A 25,672-nucleotide genomic window follows, 5' to 3' on the forward strand; every position below is an offset into this window, starting at 1 on the left:
GTTAGATCCAGTAGCAAGCAAGTCCCTTCCTTCTTTCCCTTACCCCAGGGCTGGGCTCTGTGGGCGATGGGGGCAGGGTGGAAATTGGGCAGGAAGTGAACAAATCCTGCTCTAGGTCTGAAGCGGCTTCTTGCTGATTTTCTCACAAAAGAGATTTAACATTCGTCATTCTACAATATAAACTGTAAATATCTATTCTTATTTTTCCCTGAATTTGGTGCTAATGAAAGCAAAGACCAATCATCAAGGGTGAATTATTTAATACAATAATGTTTTAATAGCTGCGAAGAGACACAAATAGAGGAGACGCCTGTGGCTAATGGATTTCCCTGGTAGGAGATAAAAGGCTGATTACACAGCAGAGCAAGTGAAGACCTGGTGCATTAATGACAATTTACAGGTCAGCTCACTTACAGGAGTGATTTAAAACGCACCATCTGTTTTCTAGCTGTCGGTTGATAACTATGATTTTACAGACAGTCAATGTCTCTTCATCAAGAATTGGTTCTTATTTGTGTTTCTGAGTCTGGTTAGTCTGGCCTCATAATATCTTACTGACTGGACCCCCAGATTCTTTCCAAATCAAATAGTTTCTAAATTGAATGAATTGATAGCAGCCAATCCTACTTCCATTCAGCCTTTCTCTGCCAGGTTAGAGAATTCAGTCCTAATGCTTTAAGGCATCCACTGTGTATACTGGATTAACTGTTTCTGAGCATCTACCTTGGTACTAGTTATGTACCATCCTTGAGAGAGTTGAGAAAATAGTCACTCAGGTAATTTTCTGTGTCCCATGGTTCAAATCCGGAACCCCAGTTGAGAAAGGCTGCACCATCAACCTCTGCTTATCAAGTTTCCCCCACCGCTTTTTTTCTTTCTCTTCCTCCCTCTTCTTGCTTCTGCCTGCCTTCCAGCTCCCCAGCTCCATGCAGCCACACACACACACACACACACACACACTCCCTCTTTCTCTCACAGGGGCAAGAAGAGGGGAGCCCGGTTTTGGCTTCCTCTCCTGCCCACTTCCCCATTTCACTGCTCTGTACCTTCTGGTAATTAGTATGCAGTAGAGTGTAAGCACTAAGTGTGAGAGCTGTGGAGCAACACTTCTGGGTTTAGAACCTGGCTCTGTCACTTGCTAGCCATGGTGAACCTTGTCCAAGTTGTTTAACTGATCTGTGCCACTGTTGCCTCACATGAAAATGGGGTACTAATAAGACCTACCTGAAGGGGTTGCTGTGAGTAGTAAATTATTCAACACACATTAAGTATGTAGAGCAGTGGCTGGCACATAGGAAGTGCTCAATAAATGTTGCCACTATTGAAATTATAGGAGACAATTGGTTGGGACGGCAGGCTAGTGATCTTTCTTGGGTCTGTGAATTAAGTAGGGCTTGTAGCTTACTTGTATTTGGAAGAATAGAAAGAAAAGAGAACATTGTCAAGCCTCTTTTTCTACCTATGTATTGTGGGCATTCATTCATTGAACTCCCATTTGCTGAGCACTTACTATGTACTAGAGTAGTAGTTCTCAAAGTGTGAACCCCAGCTCAGCAGCATCAGCATTACCTGAGGCCTTATTAGAATGCCAACTGTCACCATCCTCCTCCATCCTTCTTCCCAAGTGTTCTGAATCAAACTCTGAAGGTGGGGCCAAGCAATCTCTGTTTTCCGAAGCCCTGCAGGTGTTTCTGATGTGCACCACTTTTGTGCACCACTGCCCTAGATGTAAAGTGTAGTCATTCTGCTGGGCACTGGGAATATAAACATGAGTAAGACCCTGTGCCTGACCTTCAGGAACAGACAGTCTACTGGGAGAGGCAGATTTGTAAACAACAGCAGCCAAGGATGCTGAAAGGTACAGTGGAAACACAGAGCCACAAAAGGGGGGGTGGCCAAGTCTGCATTTTGGGAGGAGGGTTTGGAAAGAATTCCTAGAAGTGATGCTTGAACTCAGTCTTAGAAAAAGACTAGAACTTTTCCAGTTATAAATGGGGGGGACATTCCATAGAAAGGAGCACTGCTGATCTGACTTGGTGATGGGTGGACCCACCTACAGACCTCAACTTTTATGCTTAACTAGCTGGAGAGGAGGGGTTTTGTGTTTTGTTCACTGTTAGATCCCCAATGCCTAGAACATGCCCCTGGCTCACAGGAGGACCAGTAATTATTTGAGTGACTAAACACAAAGGTCCTCAATTCCCACATACTTAATTTTCACTGAATCATTTCTTCTCGGCATAAGATATTAAAACAACTAAACCTAATTTTGAATTCTCTGCTTTAAAGCATTATATTCCTGCAAGAAATTAGCCAATGACTGGATTGTTTGCTGAACATGCTGTATCTGAAAGCATGGGTTGGCAGTATGAGACCTATTACCTCTAAATCTGTGTGGCTCAGTGAAGGCCAGAGCACTTGCTTGATACAAGCTTATCCTGAACTTGCAACTTTATCCAAATGTGCAAATTATTGATGCTTCTTACAAACACATTGGTCTTTGCAATAGAAACCATGACAGTTCCTCATTAAAGTATGAAGAACCCAATATCCAGGCAGCACATTTCCTTCTGCTTTAGGTAAAATCAACTCTGCATACAAAATGATTGGGTCTTGTACTTTTCTCGTCATGTTCTCGTATGCTGCTGTATGCCAGATGCTCGCTCTTCTTTCTTCTGGATGCCAGGGCATACTTCATAGCATCAGAATCTTCCCCAAGGGTACCTCTGCATCTTCACTCTGGCCACAGAGACAGGTCTGGTGGCCAATTCAAAAGAAAAGACTTGTGCCAGATTAGACCCCAGTACTGAGGTTTCCTTCCTGTCAAAGCCACTTCTAAGGGAACCATCCCGTGGGATTTCCTCCCCAGCATCCCTGCCCTGGCTTCATGTACCCAGTTAAATTACATCCCTGGCTAGCTTGCTCTGGCCTGTGATCTGACAAAGCCTCGGAGGAGGGCTGCTCTAACTTGTGTTCCTAATCAAGTGGCTCAGAGATTATAGGCCTTTTAGAGGACAAAGGGACCTTGGAGATTGTAGACACCCTCCCGCTCACCCCACAGCCCTTTCCACTGTCTTCTAGGTACATGAGGCTTCCAAACATTGAACATGCAGATAAATCTATTATGTGATGGATGGAGAATTTAAAACACATAATATTCTTTAAAACCAAAGTTGAAAGGCGTTTTCTTTACTTCTCTTATTTCCAAGTTCAATCTTTTAGATAGAACAGGGATTAAAAATAACTCCCAAAATTCACTTAATAAATGAAGTGATTTTTTTTTTTAATTTTATTTTTTCCCCCCAAAGCCCCAGTAGATAGTTGTATGTCATAGATGCACATCCTTCTAGTTGCTGTACATGGGACGCGGCCTCAGCATGGCTGGAGAAGCGGTGCGTCAGTGCGCACCCGGGATCCGAACCCTGGCCGCCAGCAGCAGAGCGCGTGCACTTAACCGCTAAGCCACGGGGCCAGCCCTGAAGTGATGTTTTAACTTTTCTCTCCATTTGATCTCTGAGTTTACTGCTCTGCAGTAATACTTTTTGGTTAAACAAACAAGCCTCCCCAATGTAGGAGAACTATTATCACAGAGCAGATTCAGCTAAAGAGTTGCTTATATGTGTTTGAGAAGCACAGCCAATTTCACATCATAGTGCAGGTATTAGAGATGTTAATTACAAGTCACTTCTCTCTGGACCTCAGTCTTCACATCTTTAAAAAGAGAGATGGGACTACAAGTCTCTTCCAGAGTTGGGATTCTATCAGTTTTAGGTCTTCCCCTCCAGAACGGCATTAAGGAGCTGAGGAGGAGGGATGGAGGGGAACCAAGGGCAAAGAACACGCGCAGGCCACCCTCACGCTGCTTTTTACACACGTGTGCATGTCCTTTCTTCACATAGTTCTTGTCGTGACTAGACGCCCTTTGTTTCTAGGTGCATGTTAGAATTAATTGTGTCACTAATGATAAATAAGCAGTGTGAAAAATAATACCAAGTGATTGTATAAATATCACAATAATAAGAGGTTTTTAGATATACTTAAGTTTTGTGTTTTTTTAACTTTAGAAAAAAGAGAGATATGATTTTGAATAAGAGTTTGTCACTTTTTAGCACCTCATAGTTACAAATTACTTCATTTGTTCATTCTGCACAGGTTTATTTGTCTACAAACGTATTCTCTGTGCCAGGTTCTGGGTTAAGCCCTGGGCTTACAGAGGGAATATAGCTTGATATGGTTATTCATTGAAACATTTTAAAAACATATTAAATAACTTAATAAAGTTGAGCTAGAAGAGGAACAGAGATGTGTGAGATCACTCATGGGATCCCAAGCAAGAATTAACACCTTTTACTTGAAGGTTATCACCCTGAATCCTACTGTCTCTCTACAAATATTGTGAACTTTCTGGATAGAGCGTTGAGCTGGATGTTTTTGAACTTGAAAACTTCGTTCTTTTTTTTTTTTTTTTTGGTGAGGAAGATTGGCCCTGAGCTACCATCTGTTGCCAATCTTCCTCTTTTTGCTTGAGAAAGATTGTCCCAGAGCTAACATCTGTGCCAGTCTTCCTCTCCTTTGTATATGGGACACCACCACAGCATGGCTTGATGAGTGCTGTGTAGGTCCTCGCCAGGGATCCAAACCCACTAACCCCGGGCTGCCAAAGCAGAGCACACGAAGTTAACCACTATGCCACGGGGCTGGCCCCAAAAACTTTGTTCATTTTTTTATTCATCCAGTGCCTTCAGTTTCTCTGTAAAATATATATTTTCTTTTTTTCAATTCTTGCCTCGGGAGCATCCTTAGTGTTAATATTTGTGGACAGAATATGTTTGGTAAATACCTTGTGCTTCAAGGACATAGGTGCTCTAAAATAGGGTGTAATTATTAGCTTCTAATATTCTTGCTTTGCATAAAAAGGAACATCTAACAGCCATGTAACATTTAACACACCAGGATCCATGTATTCTTCACCAGTTTGACTGTTTTTGCTTGTCTGTCTTTATTTCTTTAGTTTATATTGCTTATGGAGGAAAAGGCTAGAGGCTACAATTTTTATGGGTTAAACTGACAGCCAGTGGTCAATGTTGAAGCTTTTGTTAATGCAGGCCATTGATGGGCAGGACATACATTCTTGGCATTTTGAGTGCACATAGATTGGGGCTGAGGATTGGGGACAGAATTTTACAAAATACACCAGGGTGTAGAAAAAATTTTGGTAAGCTAGCTCATACAGATATCAGAAATTAGTGAAAACACTGATCCTACATCATTTCATTCTGAGCTATTGACTTCATTTATCTAAATTTTTGATTTATTTAACATTCTATGCCCTCAGTCATTACCACCTCAATGTCTTTCATAAAAATTATTTTCCGAAAGGTATTTCCAAGTTTAACTAAACTTAAGTAAATATGAAAATTGAGGTTTGGTCTGCAAGAGAAGGATGAAGTAAATTCCAAGGGCCAAGGAGATCATTATTGATGGTTTGGGAGAACCTGGTTGCAAAAGGGCGTCATAAAAGAGATAACATCTATGGAACAGGCTATCGTTTGTCCAGAAAGGTTTGAAAACCGGAAGGAGGTTTTGAAAACCATTAGAAAGTTAATAGGAAGACAGCAGTTCTTGGTGGTTGAGGCTAATGTGGGTGTGTGACTGTGTTCATAGATAAACACTAACTTGTCCTGCTGGCGATAGAATCTTCATGAACCTGAGATTTCAGTCATTAGCAAAGAAAGATCCAAAAAGTGAGGAGGGAGAAAAAATAGGAATTATGAACACTGTTAGGACATACAGATTTAGGAGAGGTATATTGAAATTTTAAGTTGAAAAATAAGTTGTTTCAGTATTTCCCACTCCATAGATTTTGTGTAAGAATAAATTTTAAAGGATATAAGATTCATTGCCTTTGTTTTGAAGGAGTAGGAAAGTTAGAAACTATTTTATTTGCATTAATAAAAATATTATCTTGATATTTTTTTGGGCTGGCCCAGTGGTGAAGGGGTTAAGTTTGCGCGCTCTGCTTCGGAGGCCTGGGTTTCTCAGTTTGCGATCCTGGGCGCGGACCTACGCACTGCTCATCAAGCCATGCTGAGGCGGCATCCCACATAAAGCAACTAGAAGGATGTACAACTATGACATACAACTATCTACTGAGGCTTTGGGGAGAAAAAAGGAAAAAAAAAGGAGGAAGATTGGCAACAGATGTTAGCTCAGGGCCAATCTTCCTCAAAAAAAAATATATTATCTCGAAAAGAGAATAAGGAGACATACTTGTTTGTGTTAGGTATCTGCAGACATGTGAAATAGAAATCACTATGAGTATAGGTGAAATATCATGGCATGTGATTATAGACAGTATGAACACAGAATGTCTTTAATCTTTCGATATGTATTTAATAATAAGCAATTTGGGCCGGCCCCGTGGCTTAGCGGTTAAGTGTGCGCGCTCCGCTACTGGCGGCCCGGGTTCGGATCCCGGGCGCGAACTGACGCACCGCTTCTCCGGCCATGCTGAGGCTGCGTCCCACATACAGCAACTAGAAGGATGTGCAACTATGACATACAACTATCTACTGGGGCTTTGGGGAAGAAAAGGAGGAGGATTGGCAATAGATGTTAGCTCAGAGCTGGTCTTCCTCAGCAAAAAGAGGAGGATTAGCATGGATGTTAGCTCAGGGCTGATCTTCCTCACACAAAAAAAAAATAATAATAATAATAATAATAATAAGCAATTTAAGTTCATTGCAAAACAATAGTTATCGTTTTTCCTGAATCTTAGTCTCCCCCTAGAAATTATAAATTAAACTACTCAACAGTCTATTTTGTGTTAAATTTAGAAAATTAAAAGTAACTTCACTTGCTTTTTGTTTGTATATAGCTGTCAAATTTTGGGTGCATCTGAGAGAATTCATTTATTGCATTATTTAATTAACAGCAATATTTGATAACTGATTCAAAGTAACTCTAACTCCCCTTATGTTCTTGTTTTACAGCTTGGCTCATCCTCTTCTGTGCCTTTTACATCTATTTTTTCTCAGCTTTTTATGACTGTTGTGGTTCCTCTCATTATTGGGCAGGTAAGGTCTCCAATTCTATCTGCTCTTTTCTTTATAGATCAAATTTTAATTCCTATGCAACGTCAGGACAATTGAGAGGAAAGATAGAGGAAGAGACAATTAAATGAAAATATAAGACTGTGAAACACAGTTTCATCAATCACAATATTCTCATCTTTTAATTTTTTTTAATTAATATCAATGTGCTTTACAGATAGCTATATATAAAGACACCTGCACAGAATCTTGGTGTTTTAAATTTATTTTCCCTTTTTTGTAGCTGTGTAGCTAGCTTGGAAACATCTAGCAAATCATTACCTTATTCTGCGACTTCCCATAAGGTCTCAGCATTTATGACCATTGTTGGGAACAAGCATCTGTCTTTGGCTGGCTGCTTCACAGACTTCTCCAACAGTGGTGGTCATATTTGTGATCATGTAATTGATAAAATTAACATTTAATCTTATTAGCTCTTAAAATTAGATCTTAGAAAGTTTAGTTTCCTTTATCATTCTTATTGAATTAGACTAATAGAAAAAATTCTTATATTTTAATTTCTTACAAGTTAATAATGAGCATATAATTTAACTATAAGCATATAAACTTAAAAACAAGATTGTTGTTTTTTTAATCTTCGGTAGCCACAGTAACAGAGCAGAATTTAATGTACTGCTAAAATGAGTGAGTCTTAGGAATATAGTATATTAAGATAGTTAAGAGCACAGATGTTGGTTTAAGAGCAACTAGACTCTAGTTCTTAGTTCAATGTTGTACGTGGTATGTGAGCTTGGGCAAGTCATTTAATGTCCCTAGGTCCAGGTTCGTAATTTATCAAATTGTATAATACATAATAGTACCTATCTTAAAGGGTTGTTGGGAGGATTAAATGTAGTATGGATGCATATAAAGTTTTTGTCATCATAGAGCCTGACACAGGTAAGTGCTCTAGAGCGTCTATCAACATCATTTTCAAATTCCCTGTAAATACTAAGAAGCAACTCTTTGAAATATTAACTATAAAAAAGTATATATGTATAGACATGTAATACGTACATGTTGTCTTAGATTAGGTTCTCTGGGAAACAGACTCTGAGTCAGAGGTTTCCATGCAGGGAGTTTATTGGGGAGCACCCTTAGGATCAACACCTTTGGGAGAGTGAAAAAAGTTGGCTGGGGTTGAGGGAGGAGTTGAACTGTGATGCCGTCCCAGCAAAGGCCTCAAGTGGAATGACCCCTCAGTGTTGTCCTGCCTAACAAGAGTGCCTGGTCTCTATACTCTTGCATTGACCAGTCATTAGATCCCACTCCCCATGAGAGGTATGACCTTGGGTGAGTCTGCTCTCTTGGCAGCAATTCCCAAAGAGGAACTCAACTGAATTGAAGGCAGTTTCCAAAGAGGAGCTCAACTGAGACCTTTCAGTCAACCAACATGCCCTGCAGATGTGGGAATAGGCACCTCATTCCTGAAGAGATGGATCAGGGTGGAACACCACTGCATCCACTACTCATGCACTAATCTTTTTTTAATTTTAATTTTCTGCTTAGAAAAGGGACTAAATTTAGGGTAAAAGGGGAGGACTTAAAAGCACTCAAAGAATACCATTTAATTGAATATAAAAGGATACTTGAAAACAATACTTCTTCCACACTGCTGCTCACGTAACAGATATTCTGAATAAATATTACATCCCCCACCTACCCCTCTAACCTCTTTGCCACATTTCCTATTCTGTAGCCTCCCTGGCTTCTTCTCAATTCCTGCTTAATTTTTCTGTTTAGAATGTCTTTCTACCCACCCTCCCACCCCAACTCATTGCTCATTTAAGTCTTTAATTCGTCTCTTCTTTGAACCATCTATCTGAAGTGTGTTTCCCTGGTTATTCTTCATTGCAGCATGTTGTTTGAGTCCTTTCTTGGCCTTTGTCACAATATATACTTATCTTCTGTTTCTTGTTAACTCTTTGTCTCCTCCATTAGACTGTCAGCTTCATGAGTACAGGACCTATATTTGTTTTGTTTATCATTACATACCCAGACCATAGGCACCCAGTAACTATGTGTTGAGTGAGTGAGGGAGGGAGTGAATGAGTGAGAGGAATTCTGTGATCTATAGGGGAAGTACTGTGTCTTACAGAGGCATAACAGAACCCGCCTGCCCTTCTCAGCTCTAGCCACAGTTTAAGATGTGCAGAGTATTAGTTTAAACCCAAACTTATTTTCTTGGTTCTGAAAATAATTCCATATAATAACTCAGGGCACATACATTCTTCTCTTAGTCAATCTTGAAGAAATCTCTATTAACAATAAATGTTTGGCTTAAAACATATAGGAAAAAAACCCTTTGTCTAAGCTATTCAGTGGTTTTTTTTTTTAATATATAGGGTTACATAATTTATGTAATTAAGAATATTTATCCAGAGAGAACAATGAATTATTAGATTGCTTATCCTTTGCATGCCCAGTAATCAAGTATTACAGTAAATTATAAAGCAGTCAAGGTAGTCAAAAAGTAATATAGGTGGTTTTTTAAAAGTACTCTAGTACCAAAGTACTTCAATGGCTTTTTTCAAAGAGAACAACCTTTATGTTTGCATTTATCTGCCCCCCTCTTGTATTCTAGTCTTAGGAATTAACAATCACACCCCCAGTCTCCATATCTAGAAACCACTTTGCTTCCTCCCTCTCCTTACATCCTCACTCCCTTACATGCAGGCAGTCACTAAATGCCACCATTTCTGCTTCAGAAATCTTTCAGATCTGGCATCTGCAGCCTCATTCACACTGCCAGAGAGGATGCCACACCTTCATCATCTCTTATCTAAACAGTTGCACCTCCCAAATTAGTCTCTGTGCTGTCTCTTCCAATTCCTATCTCATGTTTTTACTGCCTCCAGGGTAGTCCTAAAAAACAAATCAGATTATGTTATCCCTCTCCTGAAAAACTTCCCTCCTGGCTCCCTGTCGTCTATCTCTGTGTGGGCCACAAAGCCCTTCACTGTTTGGCCCCACGTACTCTCCAGAGTCGCCTCCCACCATCCCCCTCATAGAGGCGTCTCTTCTGGGGGGCTGTATGCGCACCACTCCCTCTCCTGACCGTGCCCCGCACTGCTCCATGCCTTTCATCTTATTGTTCCCACCTTTTCTGCCAGCAAACTCCTACTCATTCCTTAAGACTCTGTACAGAGATGCCCTCTGACATGCAGTGGACCTGCTCTGACTCCCCTGGCCTAGACCAGGTTCCAATTCTCCCATGGTACTTGATTCGTAATATTTGTCAGGAGAGATTATAATTTATCTGTGAGCTTCCTAGAAGCAGAGACTTATATTATATTTAATAGCATACTCAATAGTAGGGTGTAAGCTGTATAAAAAGATTGACTGAAGAAAACTCTGAATTTACCCTCACAGAGCCCCCAGCAGCCATTTTCCCTAGATCTCCGGCCTTGCTAGAGAGAAACATGTAATTGGTCTCATCTTGTTTTAAATTCATGACGCCAAATTTAAAATGTCATTCAACACTTCCCAGAAACCCTGCTCCACTTCCTTATAGGATTATTTTGCCCTGTCCTCTACTTTCAAGTCCCTCTTACTTCTCCTAACACTCCCCCACTTGCCCTTACACTCAGGTCTCACTGACCCTGCTTCTGTTTCTCCGACACGCCAGCCTTGATCCCGCCTAGAACCTTGGCGCTGGCTGTTCCTTCTGCCTGGAACACCTCACCTTTCACCTCCTCAGAAAGACCTTTCCTCACCCTCCTCCAGGGGCTACCCAGTAGCCACTTGGTCACTGTCAGATCATCCAGTTTAAACCTCTGCTTAGTATGGATCATTATCTGCTTCTCGTTTATTTGTTTGTTGTTTTTCTTTTTATTTATCTTCTCAAACTAGAATGTAAACTCTATGAGACCAGGGACCTTGTCTGCTTGTTTATCTCTGTATTTATTTGTAATCCATTGACTCACCTAAACTTTGTAAGGTGATCTTTGAGGACCTTGTAAGAAGTGCTCGTATGTAGCACTTCAGAGGAAACAGATGCCGGGCAAGGTAGCCTCGTTTCTCAATTGTAACTAGAGCTGCCACATTATGAGACTAAACATGTCTATAGATTTTTATATGCATCTTTTAAAATGAGACTTTATCATTACCTTTTAAATAATCAATGGAACTAGAGGGAGAGGAAAAAGACCATGCAGGGTGAGCTGAAAATATTTTCCTTAATCTGTAGTGATGATAAAACTTCATCATTGGGGTCCAGCCCCGTGGCTTAGCGGTGAAGTGTGCACGCTCCACTACTGGCAGCCCCGGTTCGGATCCCGGGCACGCAACAACGCACTGCTTCTCCGGCCATGCTGAGGCCGCATCCCACTTACAGCAACTAGAAGGATGTGCAGCTATGACATACAACTATCTACTGGGGCTTTGGGGCAAAAAAAAAGGAGGAGGATTGCCAATAGATGTTAGCTGAGAGCCGGTCTTCCTCAGCAAAAAGAGGAGGATTAGCACGGATGTTAGCTCAGGGCTGATCTTCCTCACACACACACAAAAAACTTCATTATTCAATTTTTTATTTATATTTCTGAGAGTGAATTTTATTTTATTTTTCTGTGTTTTTCTCATACAATACTTCTTTTTGGTTGCAATCATTATTGTCTGACTGTGATGTGACTTGAAGTCTGGTTTGGTCTTTGCCACCACCTGGCTATCCATATGACTTCTAGGCCTCACTTTCCTCATTTGTAGAACAAGGAGTTTAATATCTTCCAGCTCGAAGATGCTGTGACTCTGTGAGATAAGATTAGTCTTTCCATAGATGGTTGAGGGATTGCTTCTTCTGTCAATTCTAGAAAGAAATAAAATGTGTGTTATTGTAATATTTCTTCTCCTTTTCTGATAAACCCTTCAATACATCTAAGTGCTTGTGACAAATACTTATTTTATGCATTATATTTGAGAGATTTACAAATAAATGTTAATAAAATAGAATTTCTACCACCTTTGAAAAATGTTTTTCAAAACAGCACACTAAACCCCACTTTTTTCCTATAAATTAATAATCAAAAGCATATCTATCATTTATCATTCATGCATTCTCTGGCCTTTCATTAGTGATTTGTTTCACAATTTGAGATTGGCTTTTCATAATAATCTTCAGCTAAAGCGGAAGTTAGTGTTATTAATGTTAATAAAATTTTGCACTTATAAAATTATATTAGTTATGAACTGTTTTCATTGCTTTGAGAGAAAACTAGCGGTTACATTATGCAGTGGGATATACTGGTAAACAGTGTTGTGATAGAAACATCACCAATCTGAGACTTGGAAATAAGACTGGCCATTATTTACCATGTACAGGCCCAGGTTCTAAAGCATTTTATATTTATTTAACTACATACTCCTCACTATGACTACTATTATGTCCATTTTACAGATGAGGCACAGGGCAGATCACAGAGTAAGAAACTCCAAAGTCTGTACCATTAACCCCTATGCTATTGTTCCCTCAGGAAATATAGGTCTGTTCCTACTTATCCACTTGACTAGCTTTTTAAAATTTATGCAAGTTGTTTGAGTTCTCTGTGCCTTTGTTTTCAACTGTAAACTGAGCAGGATAATATCTGCACGACCTTTCTCATGACAATGAAATTAAATAATAGTGGGAAAGAATTTTCAAAAAGTTAAGTAGATGACGTGTGCTTAATGTATCCATTTATTATTATTGTTTATACCTTTTTAGAAAGTATACAGATATTATTTTGAATCTACTCAATATTTAATAAAAAATACCTTTAAAGAAAAGTGTTATATAAATTGGATTTGATTTCATATCCCTGACTATACATTTCAACAGAATATTAATGAAGAAACAAAACACTTTATGAACATATATGGATTCATTGGAGTAGAGGATAAAAATTGAAGAAACAATCTAAAGCCACCTTGAAGAAAAATATATTTTAAAATTCAGACTTAACTTGAAAAATAATCCATCATATATCCCCACTCAGAAATCAATTTATAAATGTAAAGGCAGAGTAGAAAGAGAAAAGCAAGACAATACCCTGAAAAAAAATGAAGAAAACTAAAATGATGGATATTACACTTCTCGGTTATCTCAGTCTATCAACATTCTTCACCTAAGACGTGTTATTTTTCCAGGTTTCCAGCTTGTAGGTCATGCAGTAATTGATATGTAGCTCAGCTTATTAGAAGTACAGGGATTCAAATTTAACTTTCCCTTTAACCTTTCCTGGTGCTTAATTTAAAATAAAGAAAATCAAAATGTAGAAGATGAAAATAAAATAAAAAGCTTCCTGTGGAAGATGTTTTTCCTCCTCTCTCCGTAGGGAAAAGCAAACAAGTTAATGAGGATTTGTCATTTGATTTTGAATGTCTAAGTTTCTGTGAGCTATGTGGGCAACTGAATTAGTATAGATTCTGAAGAAAGCTACAACTGGCCACCTCACTAGAGTGCCTTTTCCCATCTCATCTTGAGTTGTTGGTTTTTTAATTTTCCCAAGAGAGAATCTGAGGCATCTCTATCAGGTCGTGTTGACCTATCTCTAGCAAAATCTTGTTTCCTATAAGGTTATTAAACATTTCTTAAGGCAAAGAATTTTGGAGAATTTTAAAATGACATGGTTCTTGACAAATGGAGAATGATTGTGTCAAAAGTGTAAGTGGCTGAACTAAGAGAAGCCGAGGTTTCCTAGGGTTTATGTCCACAGCACATCTTTGAGGCGTGTCAACACTACCTCACCCTGTAGTGTATGAAACATTTTAACACTTTTCTAGCTCCACAATTCAAAAGCAGCTGCTTTGTGAATTTAATTTTAGAAGAAGATGGAAAAACTCTATGGAGCCTGGCCAGTTATAAAGTGGTTTACTTAGAAAACACAAATATCACTATAAAACTAAAAACAGTGAAAGACAATCTGTTTTCCCCTAGGGTTACTGTTTCACTTGTGGGTCTGTCCAATTTCCAACTTTCTAGTTGTTTTCTTTATTGAGATTAAGTATCCAACGTAAACACATTGATGTGTTTAGAAGAAAGGCATTTTGGCCAGGAGGATGCAGGACTCAGGAGCGCTTGTTTCTTGCCGTACTGAAAGAGACTCTGAGTAGTTTGTAATGAAGAAAGATGTAATTAGGTTGACTAAGTCAAATTACAGTTTATAAAGTTGATTGATGATTAGAGATTTGTCTTGGTTTTTAAAATGGCTTTGACTTCCAAGTTACACCTCATTCATATTTATTTGTTTATTTTGTCAGAGGGGTCGATAGTGGTGGGAAAAGATACTTTTACTTTTGGAATTGAGATCACACATTCTATAACTTATTGCAGAGAGAGGACTTTTGTGTTTTTAACTATTGCATTTTAAAATAAGATTGGAGGACAGCATCAATTTCAATAACTCCATGTAATTTCCATTTATTTTATTTCCTAAAGGATTGAGTTGTGTTAAATCTGGGCAACTAACAGCTTTATGCTATTAAACACAATAGATTATGAAATGCCCTTTTAAATGAAGTCTCTCTGTAGCTTTCTAATAAGCAGCTACCCCCACGGTGACATATCCGAACATGGGGCCATCTCGGGACTTGAGCACTGTTATCCAAACTTGTGTTCTAATACATCGGTCAGTAACACTGTGTGACAGAACTGCTCTTATTTCTCTATACCGCACTACATTTTAACCTTAAAGAAAGAAACACTAGATAAACTACTGTAGTTTGGGATCACTTCTACAAAAATATATATATTTTTTTTTTTATAAATCCAGTTATAACTTTAATTACAAGATCTACTTTTTAAAAATATGTAACCATTTATCTATCTATATATAAAACACTCTTTCTCCTCGTTCCCACCCCCACCCAACCTTCAAGGTATTGTAAGTGTACCTTGTACCACCTGGTCAGCTTTCTGCCAGGACTCCCTTTATTAACACTGTGATTTCACTTACTGAGTCCTTGAGAATGGATAAAGTTGATCCAAAGGCATTTGTTCAAAGTTTCTCTTGAGAGTAGTTTATTTTGATCTTGAGTATCTGTGAAGGTATGCTCCATTGCAAACTAAGGCTTTTCAGTGACAGAGTAGATGATAGCACCGCATCAGCCTAGTCAGGAGAAGCTCCCTGACCTCATTATTGCTAATGGATCATGGTAATTCAGCCTGTTGTGAAATCTCGTGTTCAATTATGTAGGATAATGAGTGACTCAAACCTTAGTATGTCTCAGCTATAGTCCTTATTATAGGGCTTGTTCAGCTTCTTTCAAAAGCGAAAGGTTTTAAATAGAGTAGTTCACTTTGATAACAAAACAAAAGTTATCACCAATATTCAGACTGTCCTGATTTTAAATATCTGATTTGATTTTAAAATAAGAGAGGATTGCTATATAACTTTATATTTCACTCATCCTTTTGTAGAAAAGTTAGGACAGGTGTATTCATTTTTAAGCATTAATTCTAGAATTCTAAAAGCATGCAAATGGCATTTGTCTTTGGATTCACAAAAACTCTAGATATTCAGAGTTTGAATTATTTAAACTCCCACAACACATGCACTTTTGCTTTTCAAGCATGAGTTATAATTTAATTAAAAACTTCTGGTGCATTGCTAGCATTTTAAATATTAATATGTTCCATGGATCACTTTCGATTATCTACCGTCTTGAAATTCTTGAAGATGTCAGATTTTTAAGATTCCCAAAGTTGCACTTGGAATTGTCTGTTGAGGCAAAGGGGACTATGATAATTACACACATCCATTAGGATCAGCAGAGGAGGTAAACTTTGGGGAGGCTTAATGGGCATGTCTCAGTGACAGCTAGGAAAGAGCATTTGGCATGATTAAGGATGGATTTGAATGCAGTTGAAACTATACTCTCATTATGGACACCAGTGGAAGTTGCACTACAAATGTTAAATTCCTCAGAAGAAGAGCGGTGTGGCAGGAAAGCTTTGAAATCCACTGTGGCCGTCATCCAAATTATTCTCTTTCCTTTATGGCTTTCTGCTGTCAGAATCACTTTGCAATGCCCAGTTCAACTCCCTCTATTTCTGAAAAGAGGCAGCCTGTTGATCTGTATTTCAGATTGTCCGAAGATACATCAAGGATTGGCTTGAAAGGAAGAAACCGCCTTTTGGTGCTATCAGCAGCAGTGTGCTCCTCATGATCATCTACACGACGTTCTGTGACACGTTCTCTAACCCAAATATTGACCTGGATAAATTCAGCCTTGTTCTCATACTGTTCATAAGTAAGTTGGTAAATGGATCCTTGCTATCCACTCGGTCTCCCCAAGAGCAAAGTGTAGCAATTTGTGTTCCCTAAATTCATTTCAAACGTAAATTTGATTAGAAAAGAATACTTAGTATCATATTATATGTACTCAGTGATATTATCATGTGTATCTGGCCTTTAAAAAGACACCAGTTACGCACTTATGACTTAATCTCCTTTGTTTTCTATTTTTGATTTACGATAGTTGATGTCAGATGAAAGAAGCAATAATATCTGTCAAATTCAAATGTTAGATTGAGCACTTTTTGCCAATTTATTTTATTATGACTTTAAGCTAATCTTATCCTTTATTGTGAATTAAAAGTAGGATTTATAGTATATGATACTATTATTTTATAATTATAATAATCAGATGCATTGGCTAAAATGTGAATATTTACATAATCTTTTCTATTAAAATATACCCAGCATAATATTATTTCATTTTAAGAAGCAGCAGACTATAAAATGCAAGTACATCACACACCGCATAATAATGTTTCAGTCAACGACAGACCACATATATGACGATGGTCCCATAAGATTAGCACCCTATAGCCTAGACGTGTAGTAGGCTATACCATCTAGGTTTGTGTAAGTACACTCTATGATGTTCACACAACAACGAAATCACCTAAGAATGTATTTCTCAGAAGTATCCCCATCGTTCATTAAGCACTGCATGACTAACTGCTAGGCTCAAAAATCAACCTTTTGTTCTATTTATGCTGTGATACCAAAAACAACTTTTGGTAATTATAATATCAAAGAATCTTTTGTTATTAAAATCAAAATGAGTTATTCCAAAATATATGTTATATGCCACCACATTTATGCTATTTGCTATAAATATTTATAGTATATACCGGCTCTTTCTAAATTGAATAAATTAAATAACCAAATCTTAAATCAAAGAGAGTTTTAGACTTGCCCTGAGTAGTAGATATCATAGATTATATCTAGGGATGTCTTCAATAAGAACAAGTTGAGCCCACCAATTTAAATGATTCTATCAGTTTAGCTCAAGGTATGTTTGTTTGTTTATTCATTTGTTTGTTTTTCTATTTGAGTTCCCATAAGTTTCAGATAAAACTAAGCATACTGGTAAATGTGCTTTTATAGTGCTAATTTAGATTCAATCTTTTTTTTCCTTCAGTATTTTCTATTCAGCTGAGTTTTATGCTTTTAACCTTCATCTTTTCAACAAGGTAAGTGATTTGGTATCTCTCGTTGTTAGTTGTTTAAATGACAAATCATGCTCGTTACTGGGCTTCTATGCCACTTGTTCTGCTTTTTCTCGTATCTCCTGACCATTCCATCTTGCTCCTGCCACCCTCAAGTTGTAGATGTTACCAAGGATCTGTCCTTGGCCCTTGTCTCATCTATTCACATCATGTGCTTAGGCAGCCTCCTCCATTCTATTGGCTCCAGCTGCCAGCTTCCTGCTGATGATTTTTGAGCCTAGACCTTCCATTCCAACGTTTTTCCTGAGTTCCAGCACTACTTATCACTTACCATTTAGATATTTTCACCTGACTGTCTTAACAGGACCTCAGACTCAAGATATTCAAAAAGGAATTAATCTTTTTTTCCCAAAACCTCCTCTCTCTCTCTCATTTCTTTATTTTTAATGGAACCACCACCTGCAGAGTTACTCAAACTGGAATCCTTCACATCATTATTTTTAAAATGTCTTTTTTTTTTAATGATTTTTTTTTATTTTATTTATTTATTTTTTCCCCCAAAGCCCCAGTAGATAGTTGTATGTCATAGCTGCACATCCTTCTAGTTGCTGTATGTGGGACGCGGCCTCAGCATGGCGGGAGAAGCAGTGCGTTGGTGCGCGCCCAGATCCGAACCCCGGCCGCCAGCAGCAGAGCGCACACACTTAACCGCTAAGCCACAGGGCTGGCCCTTTTTTTTTTTTTTTTGTGAGGAGATCAGCCCTGTGCTAACATCTGCCAATCCTCTTCTTTTTTTCCTGAGGAAGACTGGCCCTGGGCTAATATCCATGCCCATCTTCCTCCACTTTATATGGGACGCCGCCACAGCATGGCTTGCCAAGCAGTGCGTCGGTGCGTGCCCAGGATCTGAACCGGCGAACCCCGGGAGCGGAGCACGCGCACCCAACCACTTGCGCCACCCAGCCGGCCCTAAAATGTCTTTTCCTACCTCTGTAGAAATATTTTTTATGCTCCCAGAGCCACTTCCCTAATTCAGGCTCTTGTTGCCTGTTTTCTCCCTAGACTATTACAATGGATATCTTACTGGTATCTTCATTTCTAGGCCAGACTTTTCTTACGCATTTCATACTGGTTCCAATAACTCGAAGTTCTGATAATAGCCCTCTTGTTCAGAGATCTTCAATGGGTATCCAGTTCCCACAGAATGAAGTTCATTTTGGTGGACTGAGTGAACCACTACTAGCATTCATGCTGTCTAAGCTTTAGGTTGAGATAAAATCTTTGCTATTCCCTAGAGGAACCTCATGCATTCTCATTTTTATACCTTGCTTAGGCTATCCCTTATCTAAACTGGTCTCCATGTCCTAGTTCATCTTTCCTGTTCTTAAAGGCTCACCTCTAATGCAACTTCTTCCACCAGTATTGTACATTCAACAGATATTACTTAAGCCTTTGGTATGAGAAAGTTACCATAGTGAATACAACAAATAAGAGATGATACCGATCCTGCATGAGTTTATAGACTACATATATGCACTGATAACTAAGTGTCCTCTTAGTGGTACAGTAAGCCGACCTGTAGTCAATTCAAAGAAGAAAGCACTTCCAAGAGAGTGGTGGTGCAGGGCTTCATGGAAGAGATGGGATTTGACGTAAGTCATGAAGAATGGCTAATTATTCAGCAAACAGAGTTGCAGAGAGGGGCTTCTTGGTTGGAGAAGAAACAATAATGCAAATGTGGACACACACCCAGAAAAAAAACAAGACATGGTGAGACAACAGGAGTAGAGGAAGATTAAAAACAAGACATGGTGAGACAACAGGAGTAGAGGGGTAGCTGGAAAGGTAAGCTTGGGCCAGGTTGCCAGGCTCTTGAATTCCAGGTGATGGCAATGAGCTGCCAGAGGGAAAGGTCCTGGGTTGTTTACAAGGCCTGAAACAGTGTCAGAGCTGTGGATGGTTCAGGCCTCACATTAGGCGCTTGGCTCCCATAGCACTTGGTCTGGCATGAGGCTGATTGTAAACAGTCAATAAAAACTTATCGACTGGTATAATTGGAAGCATTTTCCCAAGCTTGTGGTTGTGATTTATGAAGTAAGAGTAAAGCCTAGAGCCATTAAGTCACAGAGAAAATGTGACTTAATTGGTCAAGTCTGAGAGTAGAAGCTATTTTAAAGTTCGTTTTATAAATGGCTTGTTATGTCACCTTAGAAAAGATGTTTGCCTTTCGCCGCTGTTTGCTGGTCCTTGTGGCAGAAGTAATAATCAGACCCACTCATCCTATCCTCTCAGATATCCTGTCAGTGACCGAAAAATTCCTTGAAAAGCACAGAATAGCCACTATTGGGATTGCTGAAGGCAGGGGCTGGGGTGTCACAACTAGTTGAATTAAAATTGAGAATTTTCAGCATGCGGTAGACTGGACATTCATAAGACCTTGTGGTTTTGAGATCCTTCTATTCTGCCTTCACTGAAGTTCTGTCACGTTTTGAACTTGCTTGGCCCATTGTCACACAGGCGCGTTCTTTGATAAACAACAGAATATGGGGTGCCCATAACTATGCCTCCTGTGTAATGGTTGTGTAGCCCCAAAGTATTCCATTAAAATTTGGAGATTTTTCAACTGGACAAAATTTAGAAGATGGTGTTCACATTTTTTTCGTGCTGAGAGACCCCATAGTGCCTGAAGATTTTACTGAAGGAATGAAAGATACCAACATTGATTGAACCCTTCTCTGTCCCAGGCACTATGCAAGGGATTGTGCATATGTTATTTCATGTAAGTCTAACAGCAAAGACTGTGATACTACGTGTTTTTGTTGCTATTTTGCAGATGAGGACCCACACTTAGAATAGTTAATTTAGTTTAAAATCAGATTTTAGTAGTTTAATAACAGATGGCAAATAGTACATGTAGAATTGAAATCTATTTCTATTTGACGTTTCCAAAAACATTTGCCCATGCTTTATCCACTGCACTAAACTACTTCAATTACTTTTTAAATTCCTATACTGGTTTTGGTTAGGGAATTTGTAGTGTTTAACTGGATTCTTCAAGTTCACACACACACACATTAGTCTAAGATACTAAGAGTTTGAACTAGGACCCCTTGGTTTATACTCTCTTGAGTTTCATTTTCTTTTCCTACTTTTTGTTCCTTCCTACTTAAATTAGTGAAATTGGTCTGTGGTTTTTTCCTCATCTTTTTCTTACCAGTTCAGTGAATCTAAAACCAATCTAGATATCAAGAGACAAAAATCTCAGCATGGAAATCAGTCTGTCTTTTTTTGTACAGCATGCCACTGACCTCTGAATGATGGAAGTTTAGCATAAACCAGAAGAGACCCAGCCTAGAAAATTCAACTTTCCTGCAACACTCTGCTTACCTGGTTAACATTTCTTAGATTTACTGACCTGACGTGACCATTCTAGTGTCTGGCATGTGAACCTCTTCTACTCTGAGTACTTAAAGTACATTTAAGAGTTGTCATTCTGTGTTCTCATTTATCTGTCTACAGAATAGTGTCAGGGTTAAAAATTCCAACTCTGGAGTCAAATGGACTTGAGTTTCAATCCTATGTAAAAACTTTGTCATTTTTGTCAGTTTCCTCATTTATAAAGTGGAGATAGTAGTGGTACCGGTCGTTTGGAGAAGTAAATAATATGTACATAAAGCCGTCAGCATAATACCTAGCATATAGTAAGTGCTCACTGAATGTTAGCTACTGTAGAATATTTATTTATTATGTCAAAATAGTTTATATTATTTCAAAAACTAATTATGGAAGAGAGGGAATTAGCATTTCTAGCTTTGTAATACATTCTTTTTGACATTTCTCTGTCAAAGTTGCTAGGAAATGAGAGTTGATTCATTAAACCAACAGTCAGTTGTCCATAGTGACCTAAGCTTTCTGCAACTTTGGGAAGCTGTCAAAGTTAAAAAAAAAAAAAAATGTTGAAAAAGCTTAGAAAAAGAAAGCAGTAATTGGGAGCCTTTAAAAATATATAAAAGACAGTTTGGTAAGCTGAGAACTAGAGTAATAGAAACCTAGAGTGTCACTAGAGTGACAAAAGAAACCGTTAAGAAAGGAAAAGGGAGAAAACCAATATTTGTGTAGGTGTTTTAATCCTTGTCAGTACATTTTCAATCAGATGTCTCAATCGGCCTCTCACGATAGCCCCGGGAGGGAAGAAGGGTGGTTGAAGGATCAGAGAGTGGGAAAAGGAGGGAGAGAGGGAAGACGGCATTATTATTAATGGTGAGTATCCACACCATTTCAGAGATGAGGCAGTGAAGTCACAGAGCTCTGGGTAACTTGTTTAGTACCACACAGCTAATGACAGACAAGGTCTTCCCCTAAAATGAGTAAGGACAAAACACAGGTACAGAGGTTAACAAAGGAAAGTATTTCACATGGAAGTTTCCTCCTCTAAAAACAGTGGGCTCCGGCAGAACTATCTCTGAGGACCCTTTCTGCTCCACATTCTGTGATTCTACTGGTAAAACCTTCTGACATGTTTTCCTTTGTGGGTACTGCAAAGGAAGGCAAAATAAATATTATGTGGAAAACACTGATTGAAAGCTTTGTAAGAGAGAATAAAAAGACCAGTTGGGAAGAAAAGGAAATAAACATCTCAGGGGAAGCCAAGTGATCAAAAGAATTATAAAAACAGGATAAAAAGAAAATCAATATTAAAAAGAGATAAGATAGAGTTAGAAAATAAATAGTAGGGCCAGCCCCGTGGCTTAGCAGTTAAGTGCACACGCTCCGCTGCTGGCGGCCCGGGTTCGGATCCCGGGCACGCACCGATGCACCGCTTCTCCGGCCATGCTGAGGCCGCGTCCCACATACAGCAACTAGAAGGCTGTGCAGCTGTGACATACAACTATCTACTGGGGCTTTGGGGGAAAAAAATAAATAAATAAAAATTAAAAAAAAAAAAGAAAAGAAATAGTAATATGATTCCTTTCAAGAATGTGAGCAGACACAATAGAGATGTTAATCACTGAAAATAATTACAGTTATTACTACTTAAGTATAATGTACAGAATGCTTCGGTTTTCTGTGTATTGTCATGACTTTCCTCCACTAAGCCACCCCTTGACAGAGCATGGCTGCTCTCGTCCACTAAATCGTGTGGTTATTTTGTTTCTGTTTTTGTTTCTTTATAATTTCCTTCTCAACAGGCAAACTTATCTCCAAGATTTGGGGGAGCCTACTTACTAGTTGTGTGACCTTAGGCAAGTTATTTAACCTCTTTGTGCTTCAAGTTCCCTTTGTGGAAAAAGCAAGGCAATAATACTATCTATGTTATAAGACTGTTCTGAGAAGAAGTAGTAGGAAGCTAAGTGCTTAGAAAAGTGCTCAACAAATGTTTACTGCTGGTCATTCGTCATCATTGTCATCATCCTCATCATGAGTGGAGGGTTAAGTGAGCATCTGCTCTGTTGGCCTTCCCCGAGATCCGTGATGTGGAACAGTCTGTTACTTGGAGGTAGAGTAGAAGTCAGCCCTGCTTAGGGGGAATATTGTTTTGAACCTTAAACGTTCCATTTTTATGTCCTCTCTCCCACCTGATGGGCTTTGTGTCAATAGAATGATAGGGCAATGTGTCAACTCAAATCAGGCCAGAAGCCTCCCAGTGTGGGCCTAGCTTCAGTCTCCTTACCTAAAAGAGAGGACAGGTAAGCACGTCTTGCAAATATCCTGTTTAGCCACACTGTAAGGGCTGCTCTACGGAATGGCAGCCAGCGCCAGATTAAATCAGAGCCTTCTTGGCCAGAGATTTTGACACATTGGAAATGTGCTAAAATCTGGAAAAGAGCAAGATATCAAGCAAAACAGAGTTCACCAAAGGAGAAGTGTATTGCCAGACTCTCTTGGAAGAAAACCAAACTGCATAAATTCAGATGCAGCAACAACTGGTTCTAAACAAGGGCAGCAAAAGACAAAAAAGGCCTGTGTAGTGTTACTAACACCACAAGCCTTGCTGGAGAGCAGCCCAAAACTAGGCCACTTGGTTAAGCTACATGTGCTACAAGCACAGGTGGGCATTCATCTCTGTGGAAGTTTTTTATTCATTGTGAATTGACTGTAGATCATATTCCCCAATCTGCCGATTTCAGGCTTTTCTAATTTCTTAGGTTCCCAGGCCTCAGTATTACCTCAGACTCTGTGGATGAGTGAAGTGCCTCACGCTTTACAAAGAAAGTACAAGCTCTGACAGAGAAATTGCCTCCACTTTCCCATTTTCCACCTGAAAAATTTCCGTATTTTTCACTTACCTTTTCATCTTTTGTTTCCAGCTCACAGGCTACAGGGAACTCTCCACTCGTCCTCTCAGGCGTATTTGAGGACCTGGTTTCATCAGTTGTTTCCACCTGCTGCATCTTCGCTCTCTCTCTATTCGTGTTAAAATCTCCCAAGACCCTTTTCTTCTCTTCACCAGATTTCTTGAAAACATAGTGCCCTCTTACTACTACAAATTCAGTACGTGTAAACGTCAACTCCTTGGCCTCCTCCCCAGACCTCACTGGCCTCCTCTCTCATTCTCTATTTGCCTCAGTGCCTAAATGCTCTTCTCTGTCCTATTTGCTCAAAGCTTCTAATTTCTCTGTAATTCCTCCTGCTCTCTCAAAGCAACAATAACAATAAAAATATCAACTAGAGTGTATTAAATAAATACTTGCAATGTGCCAAATTCTTAGCAAACATTGGCATTTATCCTCACAATGACCCTAAGAGGCAGGCAGTATTATCCTTATTTCATATATAAGCAAAAGGATGATCTGGATTTAAATTCAAGTTCATTTGCCCCCAAAGCCTGTGCTCTTAAGTGTTGGGAGGGAATATTTCATAGACGTTAACAGTTGACAAATTTTTTAATTCTATCTTCATGTCTCTTACCACTGTCTCCTGCCTGCACTATGGTTCTTCAGGCCCTTAGAGCTTTCTGCTTCCTGCCTGGCCTCATCAGTTTCAGTCTTAGGCTGTGCTGTGTGATTACCCTTCCTTAAGAATGGATCTGATCTTATCATTCTACTGTTCCAAGTCCTTCATCAGTTCTCCTTATCCCATCTTATCAAGTCCACACTCCTGGTCACAAGCCAGTGTCCCTGCACACAAGTCGGCCTGAAGAATCTGATCTTTTCCAACTGCCCCTCTCACTCCCATACTTACTTCAGTTTCACTATCCCTTACCTAAAATACACATCTCACATGTCTAAACATGTTGTTTAAAGCCCAGCTCAATTGTTATTTCCTCCAAGAAGGTTCTCTATGTGCTCCATCAAGATCCCCCACCCCCCTGCCAAGCTTGAGATAATCCTTCTCTTCGGTGCCAAAACTCTCTCTCACTCTCTCTCTCTCTCTCTCTCTCTCTCATTCTCAATCTCTTTCTCTTTTATAGAGTACATATCTGTACTCCTTTCATCCATGAATTTACACAACCTTACATAGCTCCTTCCACATTAGGCCTACATGGCAAATAAAAGGATCAAGGAATGTGTCAGCCATGTAGTGCAATGTTTAAGAAATGAGTGGTATCACAATATAAATATGAGAATAAAATGTGGGAACAATAAGGCAATCTTATTCTCAAGTGATACACAGCTGTAAGGAATTCTTAACTGAGGTGAAACACCAAAAAATCAGTTTGGAAAGTTGTTATCAAAAAAGAGCTGGATGTGAGACTGGTTAGGAAGCATGACATAGGTGACCTTTCAAAAGAGAGAAGACCAAAGGGCAATTTAAGTACTCTCTTAACATATGCACAGAGGATGCAGAGGAGGAGGGGGAGGAGAAGGCCTTTCTCCCCTCCAGTGAGTGTATAACAAAGAAAACACGATGTGGGATCCATTTAGGGAACATTTTTCTCCCAAAAAAATTTATATATGAGGATGAAGTTACTAAAGGAAATGGTGGGATCTCTTTCTTTAGAGATTCTTAAAAATTTGGTAGATTGTTATATCTGCAACAATATACTTTCAGTCAGGTTCTAGAGTATTTTCCGTTTGCTAACTCTCTTGTCTGAGTTCAGGGCAGGAAATGAGTAGACTCACTATATCTTCAACCCCTGATTCTCCAGGAAGGAATAATTTCCAACAAATCAAGGACACAATAATAATGATATTTCTAACCTTTTTGG

General features: G+C 39.1%; 1 protein-coding gene across 6 annotated transcripts in view; it reads left to right on the forward strand.

The window, feature by feature from the left end:
* Window positions 1-25,672, forward strand: part of SLC10A7 (solute carrier family 10 member 7) — a 242,193-nt gene that overhangs the window by 186,532 nt on the left and 29,989 nt on the right. For all 6 annotated transcript variants that reach the window (XM_087437561.1, XM_087437559.1, XM_087437562.1 and 3 more), the window contains 3 exons: window positions 6,993-7,076; window positions 16,151-16,316; window positions 17,496-17,547. In XM_087437561.1, coding sequence (XP_087293687.1) covers window positions 6,993-7,076; window positions 16,151-16,316; window positions 17,496-17,547 — 302 coding nt within the window. The remainder of the gene's footprint in view (window positions 1-6,992; window positions 7,077-16,150; window positions 16,317-17,495; window positions 17,548-25,672) is intronic.

This window comes from Ceratotherium simum, chromosome 12 (genome assembly GCF_057802395.1).
Source record: "Ceratotherium simum simum isolate JZ-2026a chromosome 12, ASM5780239v1, whole genome shotgun sequence".
NCBI lineage: Eukaryota > Metazoa > Chordata > Mammalia > Perissodactyla > Rhinocerotidae > Ceratotherium > Ceratotherium simum.